Below are 11,492 nucleotides of genomic sequence, written 5' to 3'. Positions count from 1 at the left end.
GAGCACAAAGGCGCACTGAGAGATTGAGGAGATTGGTTAAGTTTGTTTGTGTGTTGTGAGTTGTTGTGTGCGCATAAGGCTGAAAACAGCCCATTCGAATTGCTTTATTATTTAAATGTTAAACGTTCATATCTCGCATCATCACGATCTCTCACGATCTCACTGAATTTCGAATGTGTAATGTGTGTAGGTGTGTGTGTGTTAAGGATGAGTTACAAAACAAAACAAAAAGGGACTAAATCGCGTTCGTAGGTAAGAATATGGTCGTCCTCGAGGGTTGGACAAAATTTGACTCAAAACTGGCCTCGCGGCGGAGGGGAGGTCAAACACTTAATAGTTGTACGGTCCGTACTGCGATCCGTGATAGTATGGCTGCGGGTAGAGCTGAGGTTGGGGAAAACCACCGTAGGGGTAGGGGGGCTGCTTTTGAGGATACACTGAAACCGGAGACAGAAGGTTAGCGATGTGCGAGAGGGGATAGCTAATAGCCGTAGCAGTAGTGGTGCTCTCGGAAACCCCGGAACCACCGGCCCCGATCATTGGGTACTTACCGGGCATCAGGTATTGCAGGTTCAGCTGTTCCTCCTTTTCACGTTCGCCCCGCAGGCAGACGGCCGCTCCGGACAGTAGAATCGAGGCCAGCAGCGAGGACGCCACGCCGGCCCAGGCCACGATGTACGACCAGTCATACGAGATGCGGGTGTTGTCACGGAGAACCTGAATGCGGTAAAATTACATACACAGAAAAAAAAATGATGGTAATATTCATCAGGAAATGGTGACAGATCTTGTGGCAAAAATAATGTGTAATATTACATCAGGAATTGGTGAATTTTCATCAGTTTCTGATGAATATTCATCAGGTTCACATTTTTACACATTTTTTGATTAATATTAATCAAAAAATGAGTAAAATTCAACCTACCAAATTTTCAACATTCCAAAATTCAACTTTTTTTTGCTGTGTAGTAGACAAACTGTAAAAACAACACCAAGTCTATCTGTCCCCTTGTTACTCTTCTACTATTTTTTGGCCTTCCATCAGCGAAAGGAGACTAGACTGCCAAATGAGTTGCTACTCCGTTTTTGACAGGTCAGCAGAAGTTAACAAATAAATCATCCAATCATCCGTTCACTGTTCAATCCCTGCAGATTTCTACCTTATTCGTCAATACCGGCGCATTCCCAAGAAGCTTGCAGTTCAATAAAGGTAGGAATGTTAGTCCAAAACTTGAATTTTCAATCCATGGCATCTCATCCAAGCATCTTGTGAATGATATGCCTATGTTTTGGTTTTTCGATGCCTCCCGAGCTATGATGCTATGGGGAGTACTTTTATAATATAGACTCGTCGCCGAGCCCTCCGAGCTACGTACTAAAAGAAGGTCTTTCTGGTCAATACAAAACACTGGAGCATTACGATGTCAATAAATAAATTTGCACCTCGATTAACCCGACGACCCAACCATCAACGTGCCTTTCGATCAACGATGATATGGAAAGGACTAAAGTAGAGCGTAGAGCACTTTCAACATTTTACACATCATGCATTGATTTCCATGACGTCGTGCCTTGCAATCAACGATGCTATTGGAAGGACTTCTTAAATACACCGAAAAAACTAGAATTACTAACGCACTAAACAAAAAAGAAATGTTCCCGTAACTAAAAAAAAACACATGCAAAAAAAATCATCGAATTATTATTTCACAAACACGCGCCTCTATTACTTATAAGGCACTCGAAGTGACTAAAAATCACAGCTTGTGGAGTTTTGTACCATGAGTGTACTGCCGCTCTAATCTAGTCCGTCCCATATGTAAAAAGTGGGTGCTGAGATAACGCCGTGGGAAGCCCAAAAAATGTTTCACCATTTTTCACAATTCTAATCAACAATTGTTTGATAAATTTTTATACAATTATTTCAATATCAGTTCAACAAATATCCCTAACATAAAATTGTTTCATAAAACTTATAATTTGGAGGTAAATTTGTGTTATTTTCATAATGGAACTGACTTGCCTTTACTAGTCGATAAATAAAGGCAAGTCAGTCGAGGTATCAAGGTAGGCTTCAACATATACACCAAAAGTTAAACTGTCATTTCAAGGTTTGTTTTGGTAATTTCCAAGTAAATTTAATAAAATTATATAAAATGTATGTTTATTTTATGTTTATTCCAGATGTATTCAATTTATAGAAGATTTCACAGCTGTACAATTGTAACTATAAACGAGACTAAATGACTAGAGAGGCAAAATATATAAGAACTATGTCTCAACATATGGACCGTTGAAGTTGAGATCCACAAAACCGGAATATGAACCTTTTGCAGAACCAGGACTACGATAATGCATTCAAGCTGGAATAGAATTTTACGGAATACTACCCATAATTGTGTGTAGTATCTTGTGTGTTTGTGATTGTCAATTGTTTAAAAACAGCATGGTTCAAAACATTGCGTATAATAATTTGTAAATACTCAAGTAAATACTCCTACAAATATGAACAATTTAGAATGTTTTTATGTTCTAAAGGTTCTTAGAAACATAGTCCATGAAATTTAAATAATTGCATGACCATTAAATCGATTCATGAGACATTTTTTTAGAAGGAACTAACTTGCCTTTATTTTGCATATGGGACAGCACGAAAGTGATTTTTGTTTTGGAATTTCTAGAACAAACATAATTTTTTTATTAAGTAGGCTCAAAGTACATGTAAAAACAAGACTTTTGTTATGTTTATCTCAAAAATGATAAAAATACATATGGGACGGACTTGATAAGAGCGGCAGTGTAGCTTAAATTTAAAGTTATTGACATGCAAAGTGCCCTTACTTCTACTGGTGACCTTTTAAAGCGTTGCAACGTTGGTGTCTTAAAAAAAAGTTGTTAAGCTACTTATCTCAAGAAATTTTTGACATGGTTGGAAGACAGGGTGGCACATTTACAGGGTGTCAACCTATTTCTAGCTTTTATTTAAAACCTTTTAGATCACTGCACTGTTTGTATTGATAGTGTATGTGAGCGCCGTGTTAAAAGTGACAGTTCGAAGGCGAAGTCCTGTACATTTTAGGGCACCAACTTTTTTTTCTTAAGGTGAAAGGGAAAGATCAAAGGTGAAAGAAAAAATACAAGTTTTTAAAAGCACTATTAAGGAAAATGCCTCAAAAAACACAATTCATCTTTGTTTCAGAAGATTAAAAGATCTATAGTAAGGAATTTATGTTTAGTTATTTAGAAGACTTTTCATAAAATGACCGTCCCGTCTTAAATACCTTTCTTTGCAACCCGAAGAACTAACAACGGTTAAATTGATAAAAAATGCGTTTGTGAAAATTTTCATAACATGCTATTTTTTGAAACAAGACTTGGACTACCTTATGGAAAAATACAGTTATTATTTTTTTGCCAAGGACCACAATATGGAATTGCGGTCGTTTTTTAAAACCCCTTTTTTTGTTCCCCGACTATTTGATACTTTTTTGTTTAGACAGACGAATATTTCACAATGTGTAACAAAAAAAAAAAAGAAAAAGAAACTTACCGTCGTCCAGCTCTGGAAGAAGTCATCACCAACGACCTTCTCCTTCTCGAAGAACTCGACGGTGTGCCAGAGTCCCATGGCGCCGGCCGCCAGCAGGCACGCCGTCAGCATCAGTATCGCGGTGGCCGTAATGGCACCGGCAGATCGCTTCCAGCATCCGGACAGACCGGTCCAGAAGGCGCAGAAGATGGCAACGAAACTAAAAGAAATTAAGGGGAAGTTTTTAAATATCCGTTGAAAGTGATGTGATAGGGATCATACCTTAAAACGAAAGCGGCAATGACGGAACGGGCCAGGTGCAGGCGAGCCATAATGTCCTCGTTGAACGAGGGTGATGATTTATCCTCCTCGGTTTGCGGGAAGTAGTCAATGTTGGAGCAGTGGGTCTCCACCGGTGAGAGGTAGATTTGAACTGTGAAGAGAGAGAGAGAATCGATTGTTAAAAAACTCTGGTTTGACTATGGTTAATTTAAAAAACGATGCAAAGAAATTCTCATGATTCTAAAGACGAATACAAATCGACCGGAGGCTTAATTAGAGGAAATTCGGCAACACAATACCGTAAAAAGCTGATTGATTTCCTCCGTTTCCATCTCAAATTCTTCAATTCAGTTCAAACCTCTGAAAAAGAAGCACAATTCAGTTTAATTCTCGGCTCGGTACAGGAATTGAACGAAACTTGATACAAGGCAGAGCAAACAATCAATTTTTACTTTCGTTGCAGGAGGTTGATCATAAAAACATAGCTAAAAGAGCCAGAAAACCTGTGCAAACAATGCCCAAAGCTGAAGAATATACTGAGAGCTCAAGAAGCTCTTATAGAGAGTCAGTCAGTCATGCGAAACTGTTTTGAAAGCTTTGTTCTGTGTTGATATCGCCAATATTGCTTTGAAATCGTTTGTTTTGGTCAAATACATCTTCAATCTGTCATTATTTTTTATGGCAAACCGCCATTATGGTCAAATTGTCAACATTGTCACCGGGGTTTCTCAATCAATTCGTGGCTGATGCCATTATGGCTCTTTGTAAGGCGGCTAACACGCAAAATCAAAACTAAACAAATAAATGCAATTATGAGATCCTTGTGTTTCTGTCAATACTGTCGTCATAGATTGGAATAATCAAATTACGTCATGTGGTTCCACATAACCGCAAAGCGACATAAAGCTGTGAAATTACCCCCAACCCAGCTCACCACGCGTGAGTTTATTTGTGATATTTTGTTTTACGAGCTAGAGAGCAGCAATTTGAAACTCACCCAAAATGGCAAGCAAGAAAACAAAAAGTACAATCATAAAGCAATCAACATTCGCAGCCTAACAAGCTCCGCCGGCTTCCTATTAGGTAACTTTCCTTCTATCTCTCACTCGCGACTAAATGAGATGTTCGTTCATGTGTGGGAGGAGGCGATTTCAGTTTCAGTAAAGTAATAAAATATTTACCTCACCAAAATCAAGATTGCGATCTGCCTTTGGCAACGATAGTGCAATGTGCGATGTAGGGGAAAGTGGGGCAAGTGTAACAAGCTAAGGAAATGATCGTTGTAACCCATTAAAAACGTTAAAAATCTGTCGGATTTTATAATAATCATCTTATTCCAGGTCTTGACTAAGACTTTGATAGAACAAGTTTTCAAAAAATCCTGTTTTTTAATGCAAAAAAATTATTTTAATTTTTTTTATTTTCCGTATGTTCTACTCAACTAGTGGGGCAAGACGAACAAACCGTTGGGGCAAGAGGAACAATGCATGAAAAAACATGTTAATTTGCTGACAATTGAACTGTTATCACTTAGATACATCAGATTAGGATGTATTTGAAACGTTTCTTTCATTTTTAGATTAAAGAATATTATTTTACTAAAAATTTGATCGTTTTTACGAAAAAGATTATTACTTAGATGAAAAAAAGGAAATTTTCATAATATCACTATATTTTGTATGGACATTTTTTTAAACAATTGTTTATCAGTTGTTAAGTACCTTTATTTATTTATTTCCCAATAAAATATGTTGTTGCAACAATTAGTATTTTTTTTCCATACTAAAAATCCATATGGTACACTTGCCCCAACTGAACAATTTTTTTTAAAAGCTCTCAACAAATATAACCAAAAGTTAAATCATACTTTATAATAGGTGCAAGTCATTGGTAGGGACACTACTGATCTAAAAAATTTGAATTATGATAAAATGAGCCTTAAAACGAACCCAAAGTCTTATTTTGTACTTTCCAAATATTATAAGAAAATAAAGGTTTGTAAAAAAACTTCATTAAATCTTATGCTCCGTGGCGTTTACGTCGTTTTGGCGGTTATGTGGTAGTAGAATCAGCTAATTGCATTGCTAGCAACATTTCCTCATACTGGAAATAATCAAAATTGTAAAAATTACGGCCGTACGAGCGATTGTTCCTCTTGCCCCATATGGTCGTCTTGCCCCACCTTCCCCTACAGTGAGAAAAGTCTTGCATGCAATCTTGAATAATGTTCTTTGCGATACATTTTGTTTTAAAGAGACTTCTTTTAAAGTTTGGGTACGTCATTCGTGGATAGAAATAATTAGTTCCAAAGAAGATAGCATAGCATTGCATAGCATAGCGGTTTCTGAGATTTCGAAAAAAGTGTCCACGTGAATTAGGATGGTCCCCTGCTTACGATACTCTTTACCAGAGGTGGAGAATATTTCGATTCCCTCATCTTTTGTGCCTACGAAGTGGTGAGTTGGCCGTTTTTGGGACCACTATTCACAATTCCGAAACAAGTTCAATCCACGTCCGGTCATTACCCGGCTTTTGGTGTTGTACATAGCCCGATAATGATGGGTGTTATGAGAGGGGTACATGATGTGGTGCACCAAAAGAGGTTTGAAATTGATCGCCGACCATTTTGCACACCACCACCGATGGTTATCGTGCGATCCGTCGATCCTTATGTTTTGTGGTGAATATTTCGGTAAATGGAGAGCGGGGGAGGAGGCACTTTCTTCAATGGCGGCGCATTGCTCATAAATCAACTTTTTTTTCTTCAGTGCTCCCGTCAACGATCATTATCAATGATATGCAACCAACCAACTGTGCCAGGGCAAAGTTTTGAAAAAGCAACTCGGAAAAAAAACGAGTGGATTATTAAAACAAATTGAAATCTTTTCGCGCAGACTGCGCAGACACGCAAAGCATTCGCGCAGACTGAAAGCGTGACAGCGTGGTAAATAAACGCAAACAAAAACGTCAATAAAGACAACATCAATCAATCAAGGCACGCCGCAGCACGCAACGAGATGACGTTTTGCTTTTTGTTTTCACCCCGGCGGGACCTCCTCGGTGGTGAATTTCGCCGACGGGGGCACACTTGTTTCGTAATCGGTGTAATTTTAAGTACAAGTGCCCCGCGGGGTCTCGAAAGGGATGGGGGAATCGGAAAATATGTTTTATTTTTTTCCCATCAGTCAGCGTGCCCCAGCGAGTGTAATGCACTTTCTCTTTACCGATTAATAGGGTTCGGCCCAATCAGGTAGGCCCTGAGGGCCAAGTTATGCGACGTCAGTGGTGAATATTTTTGACGTTTCTCCAAAATGGGACTTGCGTTTCTTGGGACTGAAAAACGGGGCCAAATCGTTTGTTTGAGGGAGAAAAACCAACAAAGGTTATAATTTTAAATTTAATTGATTCGCCCGACCTTCCGTGTGTTTTGGAAGTTTCCGGCTCCGAGGGAGACACGAATTCATAAGCAGGTATCACTGTGGGAAACTACAGCAGCATCCCACTAAGACTCGGTTGCGTGCACCGGCCTTTCTTTACCTGTCCCGACGTGTCCGGGTTTATTGTGTCGTGGTGAGATCAAATTTACGACGTCATTCAGTTGAGGTGTTTCCTAGAACCGTTCTTCTTTTTTTTTAGTTCGGACGATCCCAATTTCTCTCGCCACAGGAGAACTTTTACGATAATTGCGGATCCCGGGTCGAGTCGTAAAACGAAGAGCAGGTGAGTTTCCACTAGAACTCACCACTTCTTTTTTGTTTGCATCGTTTTTGTTCGTCACGTTTCCGGACTGTCTGAGCATTAATCTACACAGCAAATTCTGATGTTCGTTTTCAGTTAATATTTACTGAAAACTGCACTACTGAATTTTTCAGTTAGTTTTTCGCTGAACTTCAGTAAAAATGTGTATGGAGCTGTCAAAGTTTGCTAAATTTTAGCAAGTTTTCATTTACTGAAAATTTCAGTAGTGCAGATTTCAGTAAATTTAACTGAATACAGTAATGAGAAATTGGTGTGTAGTAGACACGCACGCAGTCGGTGGACGTGTTGCCGATGGAAACCGGTCTAACAGATTTCGTTTTTCTCATCTCATCTTGTATTTTTTTGGCTGGCTTATAATCATGGTGGATTGGATTTTGAATTTGTTTTGTTTTTGGCAGGTCGATCAAACAAACTTTTTAAACAAAAAAAACTTTATGCGTCACTTCCTCAAAACTATTACTCTCAAAACATATGTTTTAACCACTTCATCGGTGTGAGTAAACTCGCATTTAGCGGTTACTCGAAACCAGACCACAATCACCCATCATAAACCCCCACACAAGGCATTTAATTGCGTAATATGTTATCACTTTTATGAATCACCCCTCGACCACCAATCTGTTCCCATGATAGCGTCTCTTTCCATGTTTACCGAGCAAATTTCTCCAACCTGCCTTCTTTCACGCCTGCTAAACTCACTTAGGGGAGTGTGGGGTAATTTGGACACCCTAAGGAAATCGCTCTGCCACGGGCTGTATGGATATTTTAAAGGAATGTTAATGACACCAGAGGATAATAGAGACCATATTTGATGGAAAAATGACATTCATTTCGATAAATTTTGATGAAAACCCCATTTTTATCGCAAAAATTAAAAGGTGTCCAAATTACCCCCACATTTTTGTGTGGGGGTAATATGAACACCCCTATGGGGCAATTTGGACATGCCTTGTGGGGTAATTTGGACATGCCTTGTGGGGTAATATGGACATACCTTGTGGGGTAATATGGACACCTTTTGTGGGGTAATTTGAACACATGTTGAAGAATAAGTTTAACTTTTGATTTTTTGAGCATGTTTTTTATACTGCAACTTGAATTTGTATTTCCTTTATATTTGAAGTGTTTGTTTTGCTCAAAATACTTCATCAAAAGTTTAAATAATGATTTTCTAATAGAACTATAATATAATAGGAAGATAACAAATAGTTCAGTGTTGTATACAAAATTTAATCATTAATTCTGAAATGATTTAAACATTGATTCTGGATTAGGCACAAGTATAGGTTTTAGTGATTAAGGTATCGTTTAGGTTTATATAAATCAATCTTTATATAGAACTAATTAACCTGAAACTATCAATTTTTTTTAATTTAACGTTCTGTTGCCCTTCAAATTTAAATATTATTGTAAACCAGCATCGAAATTAGAAATTTCAAAGAAATTAATTAAAAGCAATCAACATTAGAGTCTAGTTGAACGCCAAAGATGCAGTAATCAGATTTTCATCCATTCGAATATTGGAATAAATTTATCTAAATTAATAAATAGGGGTTTCGTGAAAGTTCCCATTACTCACATTCCTTATTGAGTGTTTTGAGATTTTAAATCCCTCTAAATTTATGAACCAACCATGAAAGTTACTTTTTTTTGCCTGACAGGTAGACTTTCAGGTATGTCCAAATTACCCCACAAGCCATGTCCAAATTACCCCCATAGCATTTTTTATCATAAATTGCAATTTTTGATGATAAAAATGGATAAAATGCACAATTTTTATACGTACATATCTCAGGCATCGTCCAAGCAACCCCCTTAAACAAGAATTGTCCACTTTTTTGCCATATAACTCCTGCAAAACCTTATTTCCCAACCCTCAAATATTATAACTTAAGGCAGTGCCAACCGCCCTTTGGAAACTTTTACATAATATACCAAAACTACTTAACCTATTCCAAATTTTTTGGTTTGTCCATACTCCTAGGCAATTACTAGTACTAGCCTTATCACTTAAATTGCCGTTTTCACTTTATATCCGAAGAAAATGCGATTTTAAAGGGGTGTCCATATTACCCCCACTGTCCATATTACCCCAAACTCCCCTACACCGCACTTAGGCACTCGTACTTTTTTTCTGTGACTGGCTAGGGCTTTGCCACAAATATGGAAACCCGCACACGCCAAGAGTTTTTGATTTCCTAAACTGACACCAACCGAGGTTGGCGGCCGCCGCGTTTCGGAATAGGCATCGGGCAATTATTGCTTCACTAGTCTCCCCGCAAGCCACATTTTTAATACTTATTTCACCACATTAGTACTATACTTGAAATTGCACATTTCGCTTCGCTCGAAAGGGAAAATATTTGTGAATGAGTTTTCGAATTCAGTGGAAGGTGCGCGCCATTTAAACGTGGTATGCAAAAACCAGTTTTTTAATTAGTACATAAAGATTCCTCCAATTCGGTGTACCAAAGGCACATGATTTTAGAACCGGTGCTCGTTACGACGTAACGCACGCATGCGGGGTGAATATTTTTGACAGCTGAAAGCGAGCGCGCGCCTCGAAACTCACCACGCATGCGATTCGGCAATAGCTACCCATCCGGTGGAGATGGCCTAACACTGCAAGCGCATCCATATGGATCAGAAACAAGGTCAATAGCGCTACATCTCCACCCATTTACGAAATAGCACCATTAAATTATCAGTTATATTCATTCACGGTGGCGGCGGCGGTGGCCATTGGCCGCAGATCCGCCAGTGTGGCCACCACACAGAGGAACCGTACTGCCAACGGGATCCGGTGTTAATCGATAACCGCTCTCCACCTTCGCTGGTCGTTCGATATTTCCCCTGGCAGGGGGTGTTCTACTTGGATGGAGTCTTTCAATGATCACTTTTTTGAAGAATGGAATTCTTCAATTTAAAAAAATGCCTACAAACCTACAACAAGACTCAAGCTAATACATTTTGAAATATTTAGGAAAAAACTTCATCGTGACATCCTAAAACACTAACTTAACTTTTTTTTAATCTAGTTTTGTTTAAGGTGAAAAGCAAATTCGTACTCACCAGCTGACGCTGGCGGCTTCTCCTTCGGGTAGCAGTACCGGAAGAGGCCGCGTGACCGGGTGTAGTAGATGAGCCGGTTGTTGAACGCCTCGGTGAGTGACGCGCCATCTGGATGTTTGGCTATAAAAGTCTGCAGGCGAAAGACCGAAAAAGAAAGAACCCCGATTAATGAAAGTGATAAATTTTATCACGCCGTTTTTGTTTTCGCAACAATTCACCACGTGTCCACACGCAGGAGGGATTCGAAAAAAGTCACACGTACAAGCACACATACACAACAAACGAGCCGCGAAAAGCCATCTCAAAACCAATTCCATCGCTAAATAAAAGAGTTAATCGTTGAACAAAGCAGGCCCGGCAAGACGTCGCGACGTCGTCATATTCACCGCGGCTCGCCTCACACACCTGTCTGACAAGATGATGACGAGTTTTTGTCTTTCTTTATTTTTTGCAAACCCTGGCCAACTACGATGTAAAACCTTCGGAAAGACATGGGCCCATCGTCGTTGCCGCGGGAAGGAGTGACAGTGAAAGTTGGATTCACTTTCATTGGCTCATACCTACGGCTACACACGGGTCATTATTGGCATCCGTGTGATGTGGGTTCGTTGCCGTTTTGGAGAAGACTATGTTTGGCCAATCGTCATCGATTGGACATTCCAATGATTGAGTTGAGGTGAAATGATTGGACGAAGGATTGGATTACGTAACAATCAAGAAATTTGCACGATATTTATTACTTCCAGATTTTATTTTTTTTTGAAGAGGGCCTATAACCTATTGTCTTTTATATGTTTATAGGACCTAATCAAAAAAAAAGTCAAGACTTATAAGTTTTAACACAATTTTA

At 38.9% G+C, this 11,492-nt stretch overlaps 1 protein-coding gene across 1 annotated transcript; it reads right to left on the bottom strand.

The window, feature by feature from the left end:
- Window positions 1-68: 68 nt before the first annotated feature.
- LOC120421190 (uncharacterized) lies at window positions 69-11,022 on the bottom strand. The gene is made up of 7 exons (XM_052711546.1): window positions 11,007-11,022; window positions 10,905-10,942; window positions 10,643-10,772; window positions 3,812-3,962; window positions 3,551-3,749; window positions 552-717; window positions 69-437 (listed from the first exon to the last, which is right to left on the bottom strand). Exons 1-7 carry the CDS (start codon window positions 11,020-11,022, stop codon window positions 331-333), a joined length of 807 nt encoding a protein of 268 aa, XP_052567506.1. The 3' UTR covers window positions 69-330.
- Window positions 11,023-11,492: the final 470 nt, after the last annotated feature.

Source organism: Culex pipiens, unplaced genomic scaffold (assembly GCF_016801865.2).
Source record: "Culex pipiens pallens isolate TS unplaced genomic scaffold, TS_CPP_V2 Cpp_Un0110, whole genome shotgun sequence".
Lineage (NCBI taxonomy): Eukaryota > Metazoa > Arthropoda > Insecta > Diptera > Culicidae > Culex > Culex pipiens.
The sequence above is the reverse complement of the archived record's forward strand: the minus strand, read 5'-3'. Positions and strand labels throughout refer to the sequence as shown.